This window comes from Pecten maximus, chromosome 17 (assembly GCF_902652985.1).
Source record: "Pecten maximus chromosome 17, xPecMax1.1, whole genome shotgun sequence".
Taxonomy (NCBI): Eukaryota; Metazoa; Mollusca; class Bivalvia; order Pectinida; family Pectinidae; genus Pecten; species Pecten maximus.
The window spans coordinates 8,454,618-8,479,829 of NC_047031.1; the positions used below are offsets into that span (position 1 = coordinate 8,454,618).

The 25,212-nt window shown below is 36.6% G+C and overlaps 2 protein-coding genes across 2 annotated transcripts; both read left to right on the forward strand.

Annotated features, from left to right (window-relative positions):
* Nucleotides 1-429: 429 nt before the first annotated feature.
* Nucleotides 430-20,358, forward strand: LOC117315560 (ankyrin repeat domain-containing protein 50-like). Its single transcript, XM_033869799.1, has 13 exons — nucleotides 430-509; nucleotides 5,346-5,429; nucleotides 11,216-11,299; nucleotides 13,674-13,760; nucleotides 14,036-14,119; nucleotides 14,609-14,692; nucleotides 15,394-15,477; nucleotides 16,215-16,298; nucleotides 16,979-17,062; nucleotides 18,424-18,490; nucleotides 19,198-19,628; nucleotides 19,984-20,043; nucleotides 20,243-20,358. Exons 1-12 carry the CDS (start codon nucleotides 489-491, stop codon nucleotides 19,999-20,001), a joined length of 1,212 nt encoding a protein of 403 aa, XP_033725690.1. The 5' UTR covers nucleotides 430-488; the 3' UTR covers nucleotides 20,002-20,043; nucleotides 20,243-20,358.
* Nucleotides 20,359-21,557: 1,199 nt separating this feature from the next.
* LOC117315561 lies at nucleotides 21,558-24,316 on the forward strand. The gene is made up of 5 exons (XM_033869800.1): nucleotides 21,558-22,368; nucleotides 22,549-22,576; nucleotides 22,699-23,007; nucleotides 23,366-23,672; nucleotides 23,960-24,316. Exons 1-4 carry the CDS (start codon nucleotides 21,670-21,672, stop codon nucleotides 23,413-23,415), a joined length of 1,086 nt encoding a protein of 361 aa, XP_033725691.1. The 5' UTR covers nucleotides 21,558-21,669; the 3' UTR covers nucleotides 23,416-23,672; nucleotides 23,960-24,316.
* Nucleotides 24,317-25,212: the final 896 nt, after the last annotated feature.

The following is a 25,212-nucleotide window of genomic DNA, read 5'->3' on the forward strand; positions in this document are numbered from 1 at the left end:
TCATAAAAGTTTGGAAACTTCTCTCACCTGAATAATCAGTAGACCCCGATGCATTCTCCTTCCTATTATATCTATTTTTGATTTGGTTCTGTGATCCATATAGTATGTGTATTATCCGTATGGTTCTACTAATCCATACTATCCTACTTTCCTATATCAGCCTATTATGTCATACATTTCCATATGATCCTTCTTATTCAATTGTATCAATATGATTCTACTTTGCTATATCATCCTATTATTCTATAACCTCCTACTTATCCAACCATCCTTATCATGGTTTCCAACTTATCCTTAACTTTGTACGCATCCATATCATCCTACTTTTTCATATCATCCTACTTATCCGTATCATCCTCCTGTTTTTTTTATATCATCCTACCTTTTCATATCATCCTACTCATCCGTGGTGATTTTTGTTTCAGTGTGATGCTTTGGGAGCAGCAGCATATTGTGGTAGTATAGAGATTGTTACAATATTGCTGGACATGGGTGTAAACCCTAATAGGGTAAGCATGCTAAATTGTTTAAACTTTATTTCAAAAGATAATGCTATATATAGCAAATCTTGATAATGAATTAGTTATATACATGTATATATATGGCAATTGCAGATGTTTTACAATATTAAAACGAAATTATTAAATGTATTTGAATATCACTTGAAACACCGATTGTATAAATAGAGGTTACACAACCAGTGGTTGTTGTATACGGGATTTCTTAAACTCGAGTTAGTTATTTTTCAAAAGTTACAAAAAACACGAGCTTTAGCGAGTGTTTTTTGTAACTTTTGAAAAATAGCTAACGAGAGTTTAAGAAATCCCGTATACAAACAACCACGAGCTTGTGTGACCTGTTTCTACCACAATACAAACGTAATGCCGAGGAGGGAGTTACCTTATTTACACACGGGTGTTGTTTACGTTTATATTGTATGGGGCACAAGGATATGACCTGAAGTGAAATACGGCTAATTAATATGCAAAAAAGACAAATGCGAAAGTGTTCATAAGTGATATACTTCATGACATTTAATAAAATCTACATCATGGTTATATCAGCCAATAATAATAATGTTAGCAGAAATTAGAATAAAATGTTCCTTTCATACAAAAGAAACTGCGCACTATATTTCGCGGAGTAACTAGCTGCGTGGAGCGGCTTTCCCGCCCAACCGCCCATTCAATCGCTGTCACTGTCACGACACCGTTTGCTTGGTGTGATGGTAGGAGTGGCGTTGTTAATGGTCTCATTGAATGTACCACCATAAATCGGGCCCCCCAAACAGGAATGGTGTGGCGTTGAAGCCTGTGCCTGTCTTCGTCATCGACCCCGACGAACACGAGGATAAAGAATTCACTGTAGGCATTGTGACAGCAGGTTGTTGTGATGACAATACCCGTGATATCGTCCGTTGTTGACTGCAGTTTATTGTTGAGTAGCTGTTGACACTCTGCAGATTCTTATGACCGCTTATCTGAAACAGGAATAATGATTGCATGCATGGTTATCGTGAATTTAGTTTGGTTTATTGTGAGGCATTTAAATGTATCGGATTATTGTGCTTGGGATTTATTTTCGATAATAAAGGTGAGTGTGATTTTCCATTTCATTAGCATCGACTTGATTTTTACATGTGACTTGACGTGAAAACGAACCCGTATATCGATTTAGTGTTTAAAAGGTAATGTAGTGTCTAATGGTTGGACACAATTGAAGTACAATCGACCAATTGCAATTAAAGGCTTTCAAACTGACCTGTACGATTTGATTTGGAGGCGGACCTGTATCATTAAGTTTTTGGACCAAATATTTACTATGGTTGGTTAAACCTTTCCCTACAGCAACGGTTCCAGAATCATCTGATGATTTTTTTGTTAGACCTGACAGTAAATCAGCAAAACACAAACCCATTCTATGATTAATTGATAAAAAACATCGCATTTATGAATGAACCAATCAATCGTAGGTATGCGCGTGGTAGTAGGCTATGCCGTGACCGACGTTTTATTATGTGGGTCGACGTTACGATTGTTAACATAAGATCACGTGATTAAGGAAGCCTATTGACCTATATTTACCTGCATTCTCCGCCATGATGCGCATGAAGCATCCCAGTTTGTTTACACCAACTGGTTGACATTTAAACCATTTGCTGGACTTTTCCGTGTTGGTATTCGTTGATATATAGTAGGGATCATCAGGATTACAGTATGTGGATGGTCGACGTGACTTGTACGTTTTGCAGTTGACGACTGGACAGCGAGTCGGGTTCCCGGGGTTAGTCCAGGCACGGGGAGGGACGGCTCTTACATTTTTTGGATTAGACCCAGGTCTGGTTTTTGTTTGTTTCTCATTAAATTCTATGAATTCATGACCATCGGTATCACGACATAACTTAACATCCCCCCACTTCATATCGCGATGTTCTGTGACCCCCCTCATGCCAAAATGAACAGTATTTAATAGACATCTCCAGTTATAGACGTACGCGGACTACGTGCGCGGAGACGGAGACGTACTAGGTAGTTTCTGGGGGTCGTATCAAAATAAAAAGTAAACAAACACGTGGTGTACGTAAGAATAGAATATTTCCACATTACAATACATATAAGTCAATTAACACAAAGTATAAAATGAAGTTTTCCTAAATTACATTAGTAAATGTGTATATCCGAGACACACATACGAATAATTATCATGTATACTTGGCTATTAGACCTCCTACGCATATGCAAGTCTCCGACGATTTCACATAAGGACTCGGGAGTTTATAAAAAAAAATGTGTATTTTATTCTTAATCTGTTAAGAATCATCATGTTCGATCTTTTCAAAATTAGCTATATTGTTTAGCTACACCACTATTTACCACGTGGGACTGTTGCGGAGATCGGTTTTTTCGGGGGGTCCTCCGGCTTTCCGTCACCTAAATAACCTGACATGCCATTAAACGTCTCTTGCTTTTAACCAATCTAATTAAAATTTGAGATGTTAATAAAATAACTATATCCCATTGAGGGTCACGTAAGGATGAACTTTTGAATTGACCAATCAAATTGCTAATTCCAGAATCTTAGAGTGAATTTGGTCTGGCGAAATGAATTGCATAGACAATATGAATCATATTTGTTTGTTAAGTCATTCCAAGTGGCATATGCAGTTATCTGCAAGTGTTTACAAAACAACTTAATATGTGTGACATTGTCAAACACAATTTCGTCTTCTTAGTGAAGTCATCCTGACATGACTCGTATGGGATGTTTTTAGATGTCCATACGCCGATACGGAGTTACGGGTTACGCTGCAATAAGAAGAAGTGAAACTTTTTTCTATACAAATATCACATATAACATTGAAATTCAGAATGCGTTTACAGGAAAGTGTTCTTCACTATTGATACGACCCCCGAAATCTGCCTAGTACGTCTCCGTCTCCGTGCACGTAGTCCGCGTACGTCTATAACTGGAGATGTCTAATAGCCATACTGTTCGTAACAAGGTTTCTGGATGTTTTGTTCCAAGTTGTCCAGTTTGATATAACTTGTCAATATCTGTATCAGAGATTGCTTCTGCCCTCTTTGGTTGATTCCCCTTACCCTCCCGTTTCAACTGTTTTTGTTTACATCTGATGAAATAGATACAAAGTAACTTATTTAGATGGTGAGGAGGGATGTTTTCAATTTGAAGTTTTTCTTTCAGGTTATTTTGTAAGTATCTGTGGACATTACTAACATCGCTGTCAGTTTTTCTTTCTAGTGTTTTTGTTAAGCTCGTTGTCTAGAAAACCACCAATGTCAAAATCGGCAAGGGAGTCGTCAGACTGAGGGTCTGACGCATGAGCCGATTGAGCGTTGTCAGATTGTACAGGTAGTGGGGATTGAGTATGTGATTTATCGATACCCAGAGACACGTCTTCGGTTACAGAAGTAACTGGTTCATTGAAGCTGTTATTGACATTAGAAGTATTATTAGGCCTATACGAATGTGAAGCAGTTGCGACAGACAACGACGGTGACGTTATTGTAACTGATGGGTCCCGTCCAGGACACGACGGTATGACGTCAAACCTGTGCCGTGGTTCAGTTAATAAATGGCCAAAATCTAGCTGAATTTGATACCTGTCAAAACCGAACTGTTCACCTTTTTCTGAAATTGCTTTAATGACACCCCTTTGCCCACCGACAAGCCTGATTATGTCGCCAACATTGACCACAGGAAGTCCATCTTCGCCCAATTCGGCCATTGTTTATCGAGCAGACGGGCGATGTAAACATCAGCACGTGTTATTGATTCACGTGATTAAAAAGTAGTCCCGTTCAAAGTTCACCGTGTTAGCCAATCAAAATGCGTACAGAGTTTATATCACGTGTGGTATAAACAGATTGTTAATCAACAGCTGTAATGATTAACTGATGGTCTGAGAGTTGAATAACACAGGGTATTGTGGTAGAAATTAAATGTAAACCGTCATTATCTGAAACACCTAAAGGAAATACATTGATGGATAAGCTGTGAGATACATTTCGATCATTAAATCATATTATTGAATGAAGAATTAATGAGTTTGTGCGATCATTTTCGCGTCTTATCCTGACCGTTTATCAGATAAATTACCAAGTTCTTCGAAATCTTCGGCAGGTAATTTTTATTAAAGATATATTGAAACGCTTTTTATCTCTCGATTTAACACAGCTTAATAATCCATAGTTATATTAGATTTAAAAAAAATTGTTTTCTCTTGATGTTGATAGGAAAAGCTCGTCTAAAAAAATCTTTAAATGTTTCATAATATATATACTTATCTTGAAATAAAATGCCTCTAACCCATTGTTATGAAATATGTGCGATTGTACATGTAATGCACTTAATGCAATACAAATTTTATGTTCAGTTAATAAACGAATTTAATTGATTAAATATTAAATGTATATTTTATATATAATTGGAGATGTATAGTAATAAATGATAGGTGTTTCTCATGACGCCGATCTTGAAAAGTTGCATGGCTAGGGTATTCCAAATTCATTCATTGTCATAGTAATGTCAAAGATTGATATTATAATATATTCCGAACCAGTGCTATGGAAACAACATTAAGATGGTATAACTAACGTCATCAATCCAAAGCCTATAAAAAAATAGGGAACGCCCTAAACAAGGAACGATATTGGTAATTGTCAGATATCGCGCATATCGTGATCGTAAAAATAAAATGCATGAGGAACCTTTTAAAAGTTCGATATCGGAACCCCGTATTAAATATAAAAGAAAACCCCATTAGATAATTTATCAAATCTATCTTTTTTCCTCAAAAGAGATTTTCATTATTATTTTTTTTTCAGGGCGATGCATTGGCAAATGCAGCAATCAGGGGCGATGCGGACATTGTTACTTTGTTGTTGGACAAGGGGGTTGACCCTAATAAGGTAATTATGACATGCATCTGTTTCAAAACAATACCTATGTCCTTATACATTTATATAGCCAATAATTTATTTTAAACAATATATCATTTGATGGATTAGCCATTAAACACTTGTTTTCAGGAACAATATCGAATAAAGACCAACGGAATTATAAAATGTGTAATTGCTTCAGACAAGAAAGTAATATTTCATTTTGCTTGTCACAATTATTAATGTGTGTGCAATTAACTCGTATATTGATAAAGGGGCACATTGCCTAGAAAATCCGGCCATTTACTTATCGGTATTACTTCAGTTATGATGTAACTATTTCCGGTAATGCGCATTCAGCAACCACCTGTTTATTATGATCCAGTACCTATAGTGTACCATACTATCGCTATTACTTACAAGACCTTCTAGGTTTTGTATTTATGCTTGTTTTTTGTTGAAGACTTTTATTTTTTTTTTAATTCAGCAATACAATTATCCGGTTAAGCATTACTCACTCAGCGTTTGCTATTCGACGACCATACATACATGTGTATCTTATCACAGACTTCCATCGTCCATAAATCAGTTTTAAATTATTTAATTGGGAATTGACTTCTTGCAATCATCAGATTTATTTTGGTAGACCCTTATAATATAACGTGCTTAATTCAGCAATAAAATTATCCGGTTAAGCATTACTCACTCAGCGTTTGCTATTCGACGACCATACATACATGTGTAACGCAGTGGCGTTTCGCTCGTTTATTTTTGGACTCGTTCCGGAAAATTGTAACATCCGGTTACGCAAGATACCCGTGCTGCTCTGGGGTCAATCACTTTTCGTCCGGGTGTCAGCAGGGTAAGTGGTGTTGACTTTTAATCTGTGAAATTAATTAGATAACCGTCGCCCATCCTTTCCTAAATTTCATATTAATTTGTCTGCTGGATATTATTTGCCACTATCGTACATGTATTTTTATTTTCACGTGTAGTATTTTGATGTATTTTCGATGTATAGAACTTTGTTTAATTTGAGTCTCGTGTGCCTGTGTCATGTCGGAAGTCAGGTTGTTGCTTGAAGGGATTATTCCATTTTGAGAGCACTCGCGGAGTGGCTAGTGAATATTTCCGCCTCTCGGGCTGTTTCTATACCGGTTAAGCGAGGGATGGTTGTTGGTAACCTCGTAAGTAGATACGGGAGAAAAGACGGGTGGTTAGCAAATGTTGTATTCTGACCGGACATGCCACGTGCTTGAGACTCGGGGTAAACTACATTTATTTCATTTATATGGTTAGTTGTGATTAAAAGATGGTTGGTAAATGTTTTAGGCTAGACGTATATAATTGTGAATTCCTCACTGTGCCTCGCGGGTATTATTTTGGTACTTTGTTATTTTTACACATGTTAATAAATTGTTGAACTTTATATGACGAGTCTATTTTCTTTCTCATCAGTTTACTAAATACTGTCTATTACTTGAAAATTCATTTGTGTTTGGAATCTGCAAGCGAAAGCGGCAGTCGAACCCTGGGCAAAAACTTGGTAGCAGTCCGACACACGTGGCACCCCTGCGGTACACGTGCTGCGCGTTACAATTGGAACCTCCGGCGGGACCGGTTTATTTTTGTGATATTGCGGTCTCCGTTTTGTAAAGTAGAGCGGTAGATTTTCTTGTAAGTAATAAATTCGGAAGTAATATTGTAATATTGAGCTTGCAGGGATAATTTTAAATTTAAAAAAAAATTGGTGAGAATGGAAGGTTCTGAAAGGATGGACGACGGATTTATCGAGGGGAAGCCACTCGTTAGTAGTAGGGGGTGGGGGTAATAGATAATCCTTTGGAACTTAAGCCGGAGTTTGAATTTATTGGGATGTCCAGCCCCTTGGACCGGGGGAACGTCGTAGGCGTCCGCCAACTGGATGAGGTCTGGGGCCTATGACCTCACCTAATTAGAATTTTCACTTCCTGTAGTGTAGGATCTTTATCATGTGAGAGAATGTTTTAAGTCATAATTATACAACTAATAGATTATTTGTTATTTACTTTCATGTAAAATCCTGTGTTGCTGGCACCCCCTCTGACCTGGGGGAGGGAACCACGGAAGAGGACCCAGGCCCCTGTGACCATATGGAGCTCCAACACGACTGCATGCAGTAGACCTGCCCGGACATAGACACTCGGCTTCCAGAGGTACCATGATCATGACCTTAGACAGCACATGGCGTTTGATCAACTGATGGTGCATGTGAAATAACCACATAGGAATTGCATACAAACTTTTTCAAAATACCTTGGACGGCCGCCAGGGTTGAGCTGTATGGTGGTGGATGTGAACACAGGACATTGGGGTAGTCAACTTTGCCCCCTGGTTGACCGTGACCCCCAACCGCATAGTGCTTTAATATATATATGTAACGGGAAAGTCCATCGGAGACGTCTGGAGGAACTTTCATAAAAATATAACGGGTACAGTTGTTCTAATACATGTGGTGGTCGAGTGAAGTTGTTCGCACGGGCAGGCAACATCGGCAGGGGCCTGGAGGACACTGGAGTCGACCCCTGGAATTCCTTCCCTTCCCCAGGAGGTGTGTCGGTGACATTTTAGTGACAGTAATACCGTGGACAGTAATTATAGTTGTATTTCTTCAGTAATCTGGATGTGAGGAGTATGGTAATGTATTGAAGTGAATTCTGTTGTATTGTGGGTTGAAAGCTTAGGTTTTAAGGGGGGGGTCTGAAGTAGGTAGAATGGGGGGGGGGGGGGGGGGGGGGGGGGGGGGGGTAGACATAAACTGGATACTGGAGGGGGAAAGAATTTTTCAATAGTTGGTGTATGGAGTCACTTTATTTGTAGTAGTGTGTAAGTGATCACTAAATGTATTTACTAGATATTGGGGCTCAATCAGAGATGACGGGGGGGGGGGGGGGGGGGGGGGGGGGGGGGGGGGGGGGGGGGGGGGTGTTCAGTAAGGGTATTGTAGATTCGTGGGTTTTGGGTTTTTTTCTTAGCTGGGAGGTCACCGGTTTGGGGTTGTCCCTTCGGTGGCTAGAGTTGATATGACCAACACTGAGAGGCAAACTCAACCAAGACACTCCCTCCCCTAAATTGTTCGGGTGGGTTTTCTTTGGCACATAGGTTAGTGTAACCGTTGCAGGAGCTCTGGTCCTTGTGGCTAGAGTTGATATGACCAACACAGGGTATGGGCGACTGCATGGTTGTAGATAGGTTGGGTGGGTATAGTCTGCTACCGTGTCAACTCTGATCGGGCAAAATATTTAGTTCAAGGAGGAAGTTAAAATTGTTTTAGAATGTCTATAGTGGTTAATTATATATAATGGGAGTGGCTTCCCCAAATTTAGTCAGGGAGGGGGGTTAAGTGCTGACACCGGACAAAAGTCCATGTTTTTTCATGTTTTGGGGTTTTATGTTTGTATTGAGCATGTGTAACTAATTTTTTTTATGTGACTAGCTGTTATATGGTTACTATATCCCTATTGAAGAACAGGCTGGAAAATAGAAAAGAAATGTCAATATTCATTTTTGGGATTTGAAATACTTATGTGCTCAGGAGTGAATCAAAATGCTCAAGGCTCAAATATTCAATGCTCAAAATGCTCAAGGCTCAAATATTGAATCTCAAAATGCTCAAGGCCAAATGTCAATGCTCAAGGCTCAAATACTAAACATATACTTTAATTTGTTTATACTTGAATCTCAATATGCTTGAGATCCAGAACTTGAATGGAAATGCTCAAGGTCTACATATTTCATGCTCAGAGTGCTTGAGGCCTAATAATCAATGCTAAACACATTTATGCATTGTTTGATACTGGGCCTAAGAAATGCTGCCAGGGAAAAAAAACAACAACAAAAATATTGTTTTATACTAGGCATAAGAAATGCTGAATCATGTAAACTGGCAAATATAATGGGCGAGCATGTTTTATATTAGGCATAAGAAATGCTTAATCATGTAAACTGGCAACTATAATGGGCGAGCATCTCGGATGTAAAATCATAATTTGGAAGAAAATTTATGTGAAAACAAAAGGATGTTGAGTATGTCCACTATACAGAATTGTGTAATCCGAAATGACACCTTGAACTAGATTATTCCCAGGAGCTTGAAAGAAAGAAACACTGTATAAAAAGCAGCTGAACCTTTAAAATTTAACATTCTCTGAATAGACATTTTATGGAAAGTTTGTCATTTTGTACAATTTTTGATGATCATGACTTAGGGTGCTATGATCACCCCTGTACTAATTGCCTGTAAAACTAACTTTGTCCTTGTAGATTGACAATACAAAGGAAATATAGGTATAATTATTGATCATGAATTGATATTGTGCTAACTACAATGCATTAGAATCTAATTTAAATGATACAAATGTATATGTGTTGATATTACTAAAATTGTGTGGTTGTAAAACCTGATTGCAGGGAGTCGCCTCCATTTTTCTTTCAATATGTTGTACCAGTTGTTACCTGGTGTATTTTTGTGGAAAATGAAATGTATCGTGGGCCAGTGAGGAACTTCTTCTCTTGTGAACTTAATTTTGTTTTCCTGGTAGGCAGTTAGGTAACATGTTGATGTGGCAACTGATGTCCAGCATTTTCACCTAGATTATCTCCCTTTGGCTGTTTGTAAATTATCTCCCCTTTGACTGTTACCGGCTACGGGTCGTAGCCTATTCAGGTGGTTGGGGGGTATGTAACGCAGTGGCGTTTCGCTCGTTTATTTTTGGACTCGTTCCGGAAAATTGTAACATCCGGTTACGCAAGATACCCGTGCTGCTCTGGGGTCAATCACTTTTCGTCCGGGTGTCAGCAGGGTAAGTGGTGTTGACTTTTAATCTGTGAAATTAATTAGATAACCGTCGCCCATCCTTTCCTAAATTTCATATTAATTTGTCTGCTGGATATTATTTGCCACTATCGTACATGTATTTTTATTTTCACGTGTAGTATTTTGATGTATTTTCGATGTATAGAACTTTGTTTAATTTGAGTCTCGTGTGCCTGTGTCATGTCGGAAGTCAGGTTGTTGCTTGAAGGGATTATTCCATTTTGAGAGCACTCGCGGAGTGGCTAGTGAATATTTCCGCCTCTCGGGCTGTTTCTATACCGGTTAAGCGAGGGATGGTTGTTGGTAACCTCGTAAGTAGATACGGGAGAAAAGACGGGTGGTTAGCAAATGTTGTATTCTGACCGGACATGCCACGTGCTTGAGACTCGGGGTAAACTACATTTATTTCATTTATATGGTTAGTTGTGATTAAAAGATGGTTGGTAAATGTTTTAGGCTAGACGTATATAATTGTGAATTCCTCACTGTGCCTCGCGGGTATTATTTTGGTACTTTGTTATTTTTACACATGTTAATAAATTGTTGAACTTTATATGACGAGTCTATTTTCTTTCTCACCAGTTTACTAAATACTGTCTATTACTTGAAAATTCATTTGTGTTTGGAATCTGCAAGCGAAAGCGGCAGTCGAACCCTGGGCAAAAACTTGGTAGCAGTCCGACACACGTGGCACCCCTGCGGTACACGTGCTGCGCGTTACACATGTGTATCTCATCACAGACTTCCATCGTCCATAAATCAGTTTTAAATTATTTAATTGGGAATTGACTTCTTACAATCATCAGATTTATTTTGGTAGATCCTTATAATATAACGTGTACAGTTAAATGACGGTATGAGTACAACTGTTGATATCTACTTATCATATGTAAGTTTCAGATTTTATCTCGATCATGTAACTAAAATAGCTAATCTGAACTTAATGCTACCTTTGCTTTAGGGTGATGCATTGAAAGGGGCAACACTTCATGGCAATACGGACATTGTGAAAATGATACTGGAAAGAGGAGGTGACCCAAATAAGGTGATTTTTAGGTCAAGCTGCTTTAATTGCTCCACTGACCTTGGCTTGTCTCATTAGGAAGAGTAATATCTGAAAAACGACCTATATTTTTTAGTAAAAATCTGTATAGTGAAACAGTAATCAGCTATGATTTGGTCGGTGACGACACGCTGGCCTATTTCTTAAATAAGAGATGTAAATGAGTCCTTATTGAAAAGATATTCTCTGTCTGAAGATTCTGCATATAATAATGTGAATGTTTTGACATTATAATATCAATTGACGATCTTTTGAACACATTTAATCACATGTAGACTTCACAATGATGCAATTAATTCTATGTTAACCATATATATATACCATACACTATGAAAATCGGTGCGTCAGTCAGTTAAACCTTGATACTTCAGTTGATATGATCCTCATTCAGATTGGTAGTTCCAGCTAACCTTTGATGCTATTTTATGTATATGTTATATTTTAATTGTTAAATGAATGAATTTCAGCTAAAGATGATTTCGACAGCTTAAAAGAAACTGTTCATCTGTTAGTAATAATTTTGTCTAAGGTGTTTCCAAAAAAGCTTTCTCTTAATTACAACCAAAGATATATGTTTTACATACCAACGTCCTAATATTCATCGACAGGGTCAGCGTTGCCACCAATTGTTTTCTTACGGCTTGGTCAACGAATTGTCATATTGTATTTGAATGACACCGAAGAGTAGCTTAGCTGACTACGGTGTGCTTTGTTCTAAAACGTACGGCTAAAACATATATATAAAATTCTCTAATTCTGTGGTGTAACTGTGAATGGGAAAACGCTGACAGATACATCACGAAATTATTCAATATAAACCCTATCTAAGTAAATGAATTGATAATGCCACAGACTTCATAAGCATAGCGAAGCAACAGTATGTAGTTTCGACGAATATATTTCACTTTTATATTTTACGGAGTGTGTGCATATATGTTAAGGAAACCTAAGAAGCAAGATTGCATTTAATGGTTGATTCCATGCTATTAGAAAATTACACATATTTTCGGAAGCTAGCATTGCGTAAAATCTATATGAAGACAATGCTATTTGTTTTTGCAATTTCACCAGATCATCTTACTTCGGCAATCACCATTTTAAAACCGTTTGCCATGTCCAAATATGATGCTCTTTATTTACCCTTTATTTCTAATTGATTGTACGGATAATGATTAATTCTTGTAATGGTTTATTGAAAATCGGCTAGCTTCCGGAAACAACAATATATCCATTTAGAAATTTAAAGTCAATGTCCAACATTATGAAACATTATTTCACGTATATAATACTTAATCTCAAATATTGCATCTTAGGTGACATTAACAAATCAAATCTAGGTCAAACCTTCCATATTACTGGGACAATGGACCCACCAAGACAATGGACCTGCCGAGACAATGGACCTGCCAAGACAATGGAGTCACTAAACTCATAATGTAGACCACTAAAAACATCATCAACCAAACTTTAGATTTTCTAAAACATTCTGATCACCTATGTATTGGAAAATTTGAGAGATAAATACAATGTCTATATAATTCATATGCATCCGACATTGTTCACTCGAGGATAATAGTAGATATACCACACATGCTGTCCTCGTTTAAATACATCTTTTACTTCAGGGTGACGCATTGGAAGAGGCAGCAAGACATGGCCATGAGGATACCTTTAAACTAATGATAAAGATAAGCGCTAACCCTTTAAAAGCGAGTTGATACAGTGCATTTTACTTAGTTCCTTGTAATTGTAATACACAAAGTATGCCTAGTTAGATCATTAGAATGTCAATCCTGTATTTGTATCTCAATAATTCATGGAATCTATCGACGATGACACCAAGAATGCAAATTTAGGTGAAAGCAATGTTGCGTCTTACTATGTAAAATAATGCGAGGGTGGTAAATTGTATACACATCATTACCAAACTCGTTTTTTTCCATTTCGACAAGGAAATATAATTAATGGTTTCAACCGCACAATGATAATACTTAAAAAAACAAAAATGAAAAAAAAGACAAAAAAAAAGACAAAAAAAAAACAAAACAAAACTAAAAAAAAAAAAAAAAACAACAAAAAAAACAACAAAAAACAAAACAAGCAAACAAATAAACAAACCTAACAAAAACAACATACAAACAAAAAACAAACAAAACAAACACCCCTTATTATTATCATGATAAAATGTAAATAAATTTCCTGTATGGTATCCAACGTGTTTTTTTTTTACTGTTTCCTGTCACCGATGTAAGGACAATTTCAGATGTGTATTAAATCTCTATCATAAGGCGTCTCATTCGGATAAACAAATAATGACATCTGGTATATCACCCCTGCCTTATATTTTTTGTTTCAGATGAGTGACTTATTGGAAGAGGCAGCAAGACATGGCCATGAGGGCATCGTCGAACTGCTGCTTAAGAAAGGCGCTGACTCTAATAAGGTGAGTTTATGTGGTGAGCCCACATCTAATGATTATATGTTTTATAACAACCGCTTTGCTGTCTTAATTGTTGTTTAAAAAACAACAACAAAAAACAGCCCAGAAATTAGCGAAAGTGGCACATTGCATCAATATAGCCAAGCACGTAGCTCTTCATATCGAACAATGAAATGTAATTTTCCAATTAATGCATGATTAACCAATTAATATACATGTACAAATGTATATTAGAAAGCACCTATGATATATTTGTGTTTACTTATCGCTTGTTTCAGGGTAATGCATTGGAAGAAGCAGCAGAAAATAGCCATGAAGGAATTGTTAAACTTTTACTAGGGTTGGCATCAGAACCTAAGAAGGTGAGATTATCAAGAAAAGGTATGGGATCACCTGTCCGACCACGGGAGTTTCTCCATGGGTCCTCCGGTTTCCTCCCACACTAAGACCAATCGCTTGCTTCAATCCGGGCTAACAAGCGTGATTAATACAAGTTGATATCACTTATTTTACAATTGTTGTATAATAAATGAAGTTGACACTTTTACAGTTAAGATTAGAAAATGCGGCCTAATTTGTTGATTCTGTATATTAGATGATGCTATGATGATAGCCATCAGACATCCCGTTCTGTATATTGCGTCACTATATATAATATTCCTAATCAATTTTCCTAGGATTCAATCAATCTAACTTCATAGAAAACATTTCTTTCATCTATGTAAAAACCTTTTGAAAGGTATATAGCATATCCATAATATAAAATGATCTCGTCTTTCACGACCAATGGTCATAACTCAGATTAGCACCGATAGTTTCTACATGGTTAAAGCTTAAATTTGTTTTTGAAGGCTTACGCTTTGACAAACGCAGCACGTAATGGCCACGAGGGCATTGTTAGGATGATGCTCGAAAGGGGTGCGGACCCGAATAAGGTGCAGTCGATTTTCATTATTTTGTGTTTCATAGCAACTGTTTTCCCTTCCCAAATGCTGTTTAGCCTTCTGAGTTTGTCTTGTTAGTTAAGCATCTATCTTGAGTCAACTGCAAATTATTCTTATGTCCTGTTATGATTGCATCATTTGATTTAATTTGTAAACGTATGTAGCTGAATTGTCATACCCCAAGAATATATACAGGGCTTTTCGGAAAAGGATATTTTGCGATTGTTAATTGACTGTCAGTTGATTGCAACAGAAGTGAAAAACACATTTTTTCCAGTAACAACATTTCAATGCTTTTATCATATATTTGCAAATACTCACTCATATAAATATCACCTTAACGCAATCAATGCATTGTCGAATGACACCCGAAAAGCATGTGTAGGTCAGTTCCTAGTTATATCATGTTCTCAAAGATACCACAAGGGTGGTAGTATATCAACGGGTCTACCAACAAAAGGATTGGTTTTGTCAATTAAGATAATAGTGTAGACAAAAAAAAAAAACCCCAAAAAAAACACTTTCTAATGGTTTCATTAATATTCTTTTTTTAAATGCTGATCAAACATGTCTTGGTCGTTTGAAAAGTATTTATTAAGTATTAAAGACATCAACTCTAGATATAAAAAAAAAATATCTTAATTGATCATTGACACCTATTGTCTTCATTTTTATGGTGCCTTTTGTTCCAGGGTGACGCGTTAGAAAAGGCAGCAGGGCATGGGCATGAACGCATTGTCAAGCTAATGCTAGAGAGGGGTGCGGACCCTAATAAGGTGAAATGTTCACGTAAAATCTTATTAATTTCAAAAAATATTAATACTTTCTAGCATCAATCAAAAGCAGAAACGTTCATAATTCAAATCAGCTCTCCTCGAATTCGTATTATTTATCTAGCACATATTTAAATATCATGTGAGAGGCAGTATTTGCTAGTTGCGTGTTTTCCATAAACCTTTATAACAGGGCATCTTCCTGATAGGCCTATTAGGGAACAACCAACCAATTGAAAAAATAGATTTTTGAAACAGCCCCTGTGTATAGAAAGTTGAGCCAAGGATAAAATGTCTGGCAGCCACTGATTGGCCAGTATGTTATGAAGCGAGAAAATAGATATGTAGCCTGATAGGTAACTATCAATAAGAAATGTTGATATTAATTTCGTAAGTCCGATTGATTTTTTTCCCAAAAGTTCAGGTAATAACAATTAACAGGTAAACATTGAAGATTTTTGAGAATTTTTACTGCGAAATTCACCCATTTTCAAAATGGCTACCCTGGAGAAAATTTGAGCTGAAGGACCCAACTTTTTTTTTTGATTAGGTATTATATCAGACCCTAAACTTTTGTTATAAACCATAATTGTCATATTGAATTCAAGAATTTGAATGAAATACTCCAAAACGTTAACACTAAAGTCTATGGGAAAACAATTGGTTGGTTGGTCTCTATATGGTAACATGGTTACCATACGTACATGCTAACGCAACACTCTATGTTAATTTTGTTGCAGGATGATGCTTTGAGATGGGCATCATTTGGTGGCCATAAGAACATTGTAGCACTGCTTCTAAAGAAGGGGGCCGATCCTAATCAGGTGAATTATTTATATTGATGAGTCTGTATGCTATTAATATATATGTTTATATTGTAAATGTTTCTCTTTCAACTTTGTGTTTAAGAATGCACATTAATGATTTGTAGTTACATTGTTAATGTACACGTGATATTGATAAAAAAACACATATTGATATACTCGTATGTTTTATGAAAAAAAACAATTGCTGTGTAATACATAAAACACTCGTCGCGTTCTCTGCCCCCCCCCCCCCCCCCCCCCCCAAAAAAAAAACAACCTTAGATTCCCTCGCTGACCTCTCATACATGTTATTGTTTTAGCATATCATATGTTTCCAAATCATTTTTACTTTTGATATTGACATAGTTTCTTGACATAAATTGTATCATGCAGCCTTACTACATCAAATAGGTACCTTGGAAAGTAACGAACGGATTTTCCTACAAAACTGTATGTGAAAACAAAATTATACTGATTCAACAGGTTGCAAAAATATATCAATAGGCATCCTTCTGTATCCAAATTTACCGATGCCGCATCACTTGTTGAATGATTGATTTATAAATTGTGATTTTCTGTTGGCATGTTATTTCATCTAGTATGATGTTTCAAAACATGTAAGGAATTTCATAAATGAAATAACTCATTCATGGTTGAAAGGATTTTAAATGAAATATTCCCTGTCAACCATAATTCAGGGAGATGGTCTGATGGAAGCAGCAAGCAGGGGTCACAAAGACATAGTGGCACTACTCCTTGAGAAGGGAGCGGATATTAAAGAGGTAAGTGATTTAATGCTTTGTCACATTTTAGAACACTATCTCACCTTTAAAATCCAATTATGTTCAACTTAATTTTTCAACATGAGTAATTCTGCCGGAACAGTTGAATCAGATCTCTCCTAATTTCAAGTATTTATGGTCGTTGAGCTCTTTGATGTTTTAAGTTTACGTAACAATATTTATTAAACGATTTATATTTTAAAACAACGTACAAAGCATATCATAGTTAAATTTCCCCCATTTTGTTTTACAGCTTCAAACAAAAATTCAAATATCAAGACTCTACATGTCACTGACGCTCCATAAAAAATCTTTAAAAAAGATTTTTTCCCCAAATAATCTGTGTATTCGTAATCTTTACCGTGATCGGCAATGATGCATTAGCATCAATTTGGGCAGATGTTTTTGGTACAGTTAGCCCGCCCCGACTTTTCAGAACGACATAATATATTACATGTAAGTGAGCGAGATTTTTCTTAGTTTGATACTAAGATTATGTAGCATAGCCCCCGCAGAGGCGTTACTGAGATAACTCAATCTAACGCCTCTGATAATGTGATGTTGAGGGATCTTAGCCACAGAAAAACTGATAATTGATACAGGTTTGGTAAGGGATATCGTAATTATACATCCACTTAGTAAGGGGGCGTATAGTCATCACTTTGTCTGTTCGTCCATGCGTACACGTGCGTGTCTGTCCATGATAAGAGTATTACCTTTATACAGCTTTTTATTCACACCATATTATCACACTATTAAGGTCTAAACCCGATTAGAGTTAAAGGTCATCGGTCGCGCTTTACCACGTCACCGTATATGTACAAGATTTAACAACAAATTAGCATGTGTACCTTATTTAATTTTAGTGGACATAGGTTAGGGTGAAAAGTCAAAGACTCACTTGACCACTTTAAGACACAGTTCTTCTCAATCTGATCAAACATGGATGCATTATTGACCTAGTGAGACCATGATATTTGCCTAATACAGACTTTTCTCAAAAAAAAAAGAATTAAATAAAAAGTAAAAAAAAAAAAAAGTGAGATTAAAAACAAAATTGCAGTCCTATATCTATTACTGAGATTAAGAAGGGGCATCTATACAGTTTAATGAATGAAATTATCCACTAAAAGGCTACAACAATACATGTTTTGTTCTATTGACATTTAAAATGTTCCTCATTATGATAAATAATCACCAGCATTATTTCGATAATTTGATTTTCTCTTCATACATTTATATATGAATAATGTGTCTCTGTTAACGATGGATGGGATCATCAGGTCGATTTTGGATTTTTATGCTACCTGCATTTTATTTTCATAATGATATTTCAATCCAACGAATATTTCTATTTATAGCTGGCGGTCGAAGATAAAAAAGCCTCGATCAAAGGAGATATGAGTGAATTAATTAAGAAAAAGCAAGGTAATGTGAAAACACATTCCATTCAATACCATCAAAAATAATACCCATTGTTTGCTTGGGGATTAATATTACAGCCTTTCTGTGTCTAATTGGTGTATCAATATGAAAAAATACATAAGTGTTCGTTGTAACAAACTCTACATTCAAATGACATAATTCTGTTCACATGTTGTGTATGTACCTTATGCCACGAAGGTTACATTCAATGTTCCTTATTAATTAGTTATGATTTTGCTTATTAGCTCATTTTAATTTGCTATGCATAAACGTAGATTTCCGGAAAATTTTATATTTTACAAGAGACTTTTGCTTTTATTAGTCACTATCACAACAGAGTATTCAACAAAACAGTATATTTCCGAAATTAACATTCAGCATCAACTCCCTAACCGTAAATGTAAGAGATTCATTATGTCGACGACAAGAACGGTGATATGCGAGACCAGTTACAAGAAATCCTTAATCAAGTGAAAAGTGCAGCTTTCTGAGGGACTAAGTACCTTTGTGTCGGAACCGGCTTACTGTTTCATTTTATCGCAATTTCTCAAACCTTTGAGAAGGAAAATGTTATAATGTTATGTATATTCACCTTCGCGTCCAGGAAAATTCCAACATATGTATCACTTGATTATATATTGTAAACATGCATAGATGGTTATTTTGCGATTATAAACATTTTATTAGATGTTAAATGTTATGTTTTTTAGAACAAATACGGAAACACCAGCAAGAATTCAAGGCAGGAATCACGGAAAATGATGAAAAAATCCGTAATATTACTATTACGGTCGTTGGCCATAAAGGCGTTGGGAAGTCGTGTTTCGTAAGACAAATTAAACATGAAAGCATACCGATAGGTGGGCCGAACTCGACGGATACCGCCGATTTTTACGTAAACTACATAGCCTACAACCCGAACACCGGATATCGACAAAAACTCGACGAAGAAGGAGAATTGGACTGCGGTCGTCATCGACTGAAACGAATTATCGATCGATATCGAAAAGAGAAAAAGACTACTGGATCGGGGCATGTCCGTGAACCAGAGCGTGGAACCGAGGACAAAAGAGCTCCTTCATCTATGTTCGCAACCGCAACATCTCTGATGTCATCTACGTCCTTAGAAACAGAAAGAGAGGTAACTTTTTAATATAATTTTGGAAAGCATTTAAGGATGTGCCTTGTTTTAGAGGTAGATAAAAGCCGGTTTTCACTCGAATAGCATGTGTGTATTACACAAGAGTTTAATGTTATCTTATCTGCTTACCTTCTGTTGAACAAGAATGACCACTCCTATCTCTAACCATTTCGCAATTCAACGGATTTGTGCTTTCAAAAAAACAATTACAAAGAAAAAAAATATTGAAAAATTAAAAACATTGTGTCAATAATATCAAAATTATCTATTTTGAAAACGAAAACAAAAACAAAAAACAACAGAATGACCTAATTGTCTTTTATGTTACAATAACAATGTATTATTTATACAATAGGTTTGCACCAGACACTAAAACAACTGTTACCGAAAATAACGTTCTGGAAAAGAATAAAAGGTAAGAGTCTATAGCTAATAGTGGATCTCCAATAACGTAGTTATCAGCCTTTCAGGTCATGAAACAACATGCTGGCTACATAATGCAGGATTAGCTGTTAAAACTGAATGCATGGTTTAGCCCGTAACCTCAAATTTGAATGAATTGTTTTGCCTGAATGGATATTGACAATAATGAAAACAATGTATTGATATTACAGAATTATCTGCGGAAGAAAAAGAAGTTAAAACTGAAATAAAGCACATCGAGCCAGTATTATCTTCGGAACAAAGACAAGTTATAGATGAGATCATGCACAGCGAACCAGAAGAAAGTGACGAGGAACTGAAGGCTTTCGTCACAATCTATGATTTCGGGGGAGAAAGGGTTTTCTACAACACACATCACTGTTTTATGTCCAGCAACATGATTTTCGTCCTGGTGTTCGACGTGGCGATGTGTCTGGATCCAGCTAGATCAGTGGAAGGCTACGGTAATTCGTAAACACGTGTTGTTTTTTTTACTTACAATGTTTCGCGAGGTACTTTATTGCTTTAAATGATGCAATGCTTTTACGATAAGACAATTAATCGTTTGGGCTTCGTTATCTATGTTGACAGAAATAACCACATATTGGTTGAAAAACATCGCTACCTATGCGACTGACGACGAAGCACATGACAAAAGAACGCCACCTATAATCCTGGTCGGCTCCCACCTGGACCAGGTGTCATCAGATGTAAGGTTTTAAAGCTATCAATACATCATGAAATATAATATAACGTCAAATCGCATCGATTAATTTGCAGATTGAATAAAAACTAAAGATTGTAATATCCAATAAACGATGATGATTTTATTATTTTCACTATATATATTATTCACTACTGATAAATAAGTTTTTTTACACTTTAGTTATCGCAGTGCCAGCCCAATGTGTTTGTATTTGTCTTAAAGTATCGGTTAAAATCCATATTATCTTCAAAATGAAGTCGATATTAAATTAATTCATTTCTAACGTAGGAAGAAGAACAGAAAGAACTGTTTGCAAAGGTACTGGAGAAGCTTTACGCTGATCCGCAAATACGTGAAGTTATGGACAGCCATGTCCAAGAGATATTCCCAATTGCAAGCTTGAATGATTCCACAAAAAACCAAGATATATACGAATTCGTTTGGAACAAAATAACACAGATCGCTCCACTTCAGTCACAGTGGGAAAAGGCGGTGCCAGCAAGATGGATCGCATTAGAGCACGAGCTACTGCGACTAAAACAAAGAGGGCACATAATCCTGACATATGAAGAGTTGATTAAACTCAACCGCAAATTACCAGTTCCATTAGAAGAAGGAAAAATCAAGGATTTTCTTAGGTGAGTAGAAATATCACAAACATGCGTTTGCTATTACTAATTCGTTGATGTGGTTTATTAAATTTCAAATTCACATATTTTTGCAGAAATCTGAAATTCACACCATCATTCCAATGCTTTGATCTTCATGGGAAAAGTCCATTTATAGTTTTGCAACCGCAATGGACAATTGATGCCTTTAAAGCTATAATCACAGACCCGAAGTTTAAAACCAGTTTATCGACCCTGATGAAACTTCAATGGGAAACTATACGAAAAGTCCGGCGTCCTTCAAATGGAATTCATCACACAACTTTGGGAGGAAAGATTCCTCGAAGACAAAGAAGCACTCTACATTGTCTTGGAAACTCTTAGTCTCGTAGCGAAACCAACTTCAGATGATCCAAACGTCGAGGTTGATTACTTCATAGTTCCAAGTATGCTACAGACAGCGAATCCCGAGGTGATTCATCATGTACTTGATGATCCTGATACAGTCACAACTTCAACACTTTGTCTGAAATTCAACAATCCATTCATCCCACAGGCAGTGTGGGACAAGATGATTGCCTCCTGCATCCACAGATTCCAGCGATTAGATGAATATGACCAAGGTTGTTTTAAATCAATTTACCGCGGCTTCGCTTGCCTGACCGTGGATTGCCTGTGGAACATGATAATCAACTGCAGGGACAATGCCATGAAGATCACGATGTTCAGGAAGGATACGGACAAATCATCAACAACAGGAGCTGGGGTAAACTTACTCTACATTCTCGAATTTCTCCTCCGACATATTCTCGAGTCGAATCACCAAAGTCATCTAGGATTTCAATTTTACCTCCACAGCGACTTCAGGTTCACATCCGGTGACAAGATGGTAAAAGTGGATGACCTCCGACAGAAGCTACGCCTTCAAAGCTTCAGTTCGAATGGGAACAGATGGCTTGATATGGACGATCTTCACGTCTGGTTCAAAGACCCAGACAAAAAGGTATATATATATATCATAATCGTAATTATAACATCAGAATATGAATTATGTAAATAAAAACGATACTGAAATCTTGTTTTATTTCACGAACCATGTAATTCGCGGACTGATTTACTTTTTGTCAACATCATTTATCAGTGATTGTTCTATTGTTCTTCAAGGTTTGTTTCTATTTTGCAGGCAGAGCAAACTGGAACGCGTCAGACGAGTAAGTAGACGTTTTCCAAAACTTTGATGAGGAAGATGCAAATTTAATTTAATCTGCTTCTTTTGGTCCTTATTTCAAGCATCAGTTAGTATTTGATATTCAATGTTCTTCACATGTTGCAGACAGTGCGAATGCTGTATCCGATAGAAACCTCTCCTTCAAAGAAATCGGAAGAGTTTCTGGATACATCGGCAAGTCCTACCAGATGTTCCTCGTGGAACTAAACTGTCGTATGGAGACACTTGAACAGGGGATGGAAGAGAACCGACACCTTGCCTTTAGATCCCGCATCACAAAGGTTTTAATCAAACTTCAAAAAATGAAGCGAGACATTACAGTATCTTCTGTAGCTGATGCAATGTCACTGCATGGGATGGATCCCTCGACGATTCCCACAATTTTCGACTGCAACAGGGCTACCGTGTTCAAAGGTATCGAATAAGTCCCGGTTTACGATTTCTAACAAGTTATGAATCCACAGACTAGATACATAGCAGGTGTCAACGAAATATCATATTTTGTTAATCAATAATTTCAGGAGTAACCGATCATCAGTTGACTGTTACATTAAAGATCATTTTAATGTTTGAACAAGTGCAATGGCTGCGAAGCACACCTGCATCGCCCTTTTGTCTTTTGAAAAGTGAATTTCCAAGATTTCTTTTAACATTAATGGCGAGGAAATATCTATTTTAATCACTTTCACCTTTTTATGTTTATCTTTTAATTTTTAATTTTGGAATTTTGGATACGATTACGATACGTTTTGACATAATGTTGTATTTTTAGATGGATCCTTGCCGGAGGGCTGGGTACAAACACGCCTCTCTGTAAAGTGATGCCGCAGTCATTGCCGAATATGTAGACATCAAGCAATACTTCAATCTTTTCCTTGAGCTCGGATTCACCCCTGAAAAGATAGACGACTTTGACGACGATTACATTTAACAAGAAAAGCCGAGTAAAAGTCGAAGCCATGTTAGAAGCATTCATCAACGATAATAAGCCTCGCCCCACTGTAAACGTCATTTTGTTGGCGATGCAGGAATACGAAATGGACACCAGCGCCCTCATCACTGTTTTACTACCTGTATAGGTAAATGCATTTGCACGAGAAAATATATATCATTGCTAAAACTATTTCTGTCCTGACCAGACGCCTTATGATCATACATACATTGCAGTTTCCCCATGTTTAGTTAAGCTTTATTTTTAGCAAACCCTTGTTGTATGACTTGGATGTTCGTTTAAATTTCAAATTTAATTAGCGTATTATTCAAACAGTAGTTAACGGACAATATTATCGGTATCAGATTGGAAATGTATTACATGTGGATGATATCACTCTTGAAATAAAAATATTAGGCTTTAATATGTTTGTAGATTGCCACCATGTCCTGAAATGGATACATTTGTCTACAGCAATGGACATGTGCCTAGCTACGCTAGAGGTTCTGCTTCAACAAACTTTGCTGGAAGTTCACAAACATAGCCTCAATGCTGACGCTTAAACTGAAAGAGCTCCTATGTTGTGACAAAAATAAAATGTTAATAGTGACAAAGTAGCTGGACATATACTTTCAATGTTATCGGGATTCGGAAATGTAAATAGTTATAACCCAACTGGACTTTTTCTTTGGTTATGAGAATGGTGACATGTAAATAGCAACCGTATGACTGAGATATGTGTTATGATATCAGTATGAGAAATGCAAATAGCATTAATGTGACTTAAATATGTGTTGTAGCATTAATTTGACTGAAATATGTGTTATGATATCAGTATCAGGAATGTAAATAGCATTTGTGATATCAGTATGTGGGATTGTCAATAGCATAAATGTGACTGAATGTGTTTTGCGATTTCATTATGAGAAATGTTAATAGCATTAATGTGACTTAAGTATGTGTTGTGATATCAATATGGTGAAATGAAAATCGCATTACTGTGACTGAATTATGTGTTTTGATATCGTTATGATGAAGGAATATAACATTAATATGACTGAAATATGTGTTGTGATGTCTCAGTATGGGAAATATTTATATTTACATTCCTAATGTGGTTTGCTGATATGAACATACCAAGTGAAAACAACAAACATATGGCCATGAATACACTATGAAACCCGTATGAAACATTGTCTCTCGTGCAAATCACCTGATTAATCGGGTCATATTAATACGCCATCGACAGTAAGACAGGAAGAGTAGCTTCCCTTGGATCGATAACGTTGGTACGGGATAAGTGTTAAAAATATTGAATGATTGTATTTAATATTATTTTTTACTTTAATACTTCTTTCTTTTTGTTTTATACAAAATTAAACAAAAAAGACCGGAAAATGCGGAACGACATTAAAACAATGGCGTGGTGCATAGGCGGGATCTCCCGGCTGTTCTAATAATTTGGCGTTTCGTCGTATACATGTCAAATTTTTCTTTTTAATAAAATGTCTCGTTTTCTCGATATAATTTTTTAAAATCAAGGTTATGTAAATATATTAATTGAATAGATTTTTTTAATTTTCATTGCGGGTATGAATACCAGTAGCTAGCTACATATCCTCCGAGGCGCGCTACTGCGCGCCACGGGATATGTAGCTAGCTTCTGGTATTCATAGCCGCAATGAAAA

Coding starts and splice junctions, on each gene's coding strand:
- LOC117315560 (XM_033869799.1), top strand. CDS start 489: ATGGGTGTAAACCCTAATAGG. Junction 5,430..11,215: donor AGGGGGTTGACCCTAATAAG/GTAATTATGACA, acceptor CCTTTGCTTTAG/GGTGATGCATTGAAAGGGGC. Junction 16,299..16,978: donor AGGGGGCCGATCCTAATCAG/GTGAATTATTTA, acceptor ACCATAATTCAG/GGAGATGGTCTGATGGAAGC.
- LOC117315561 (XM_033869800.1), top strand. CDS start 21,670: ATGGAATTCATCACACAACTTTGGGAGGAAAGATTCCTCGAAGACAAA. Junction 22,369..22,548: donor TCAAAGACCCAGACAAAAAG/GTATATATATAT, acceptor TCTATTTTGCAG/GCAGAGCAAACTGGAACGCG. Junction 22,577..22,698: donor AACTGGAACGCGTCAGACGA/GTAAGTAGACGT, acceptor CACATGTTGCAG/ACAGTGCGAATGCTGTATCC.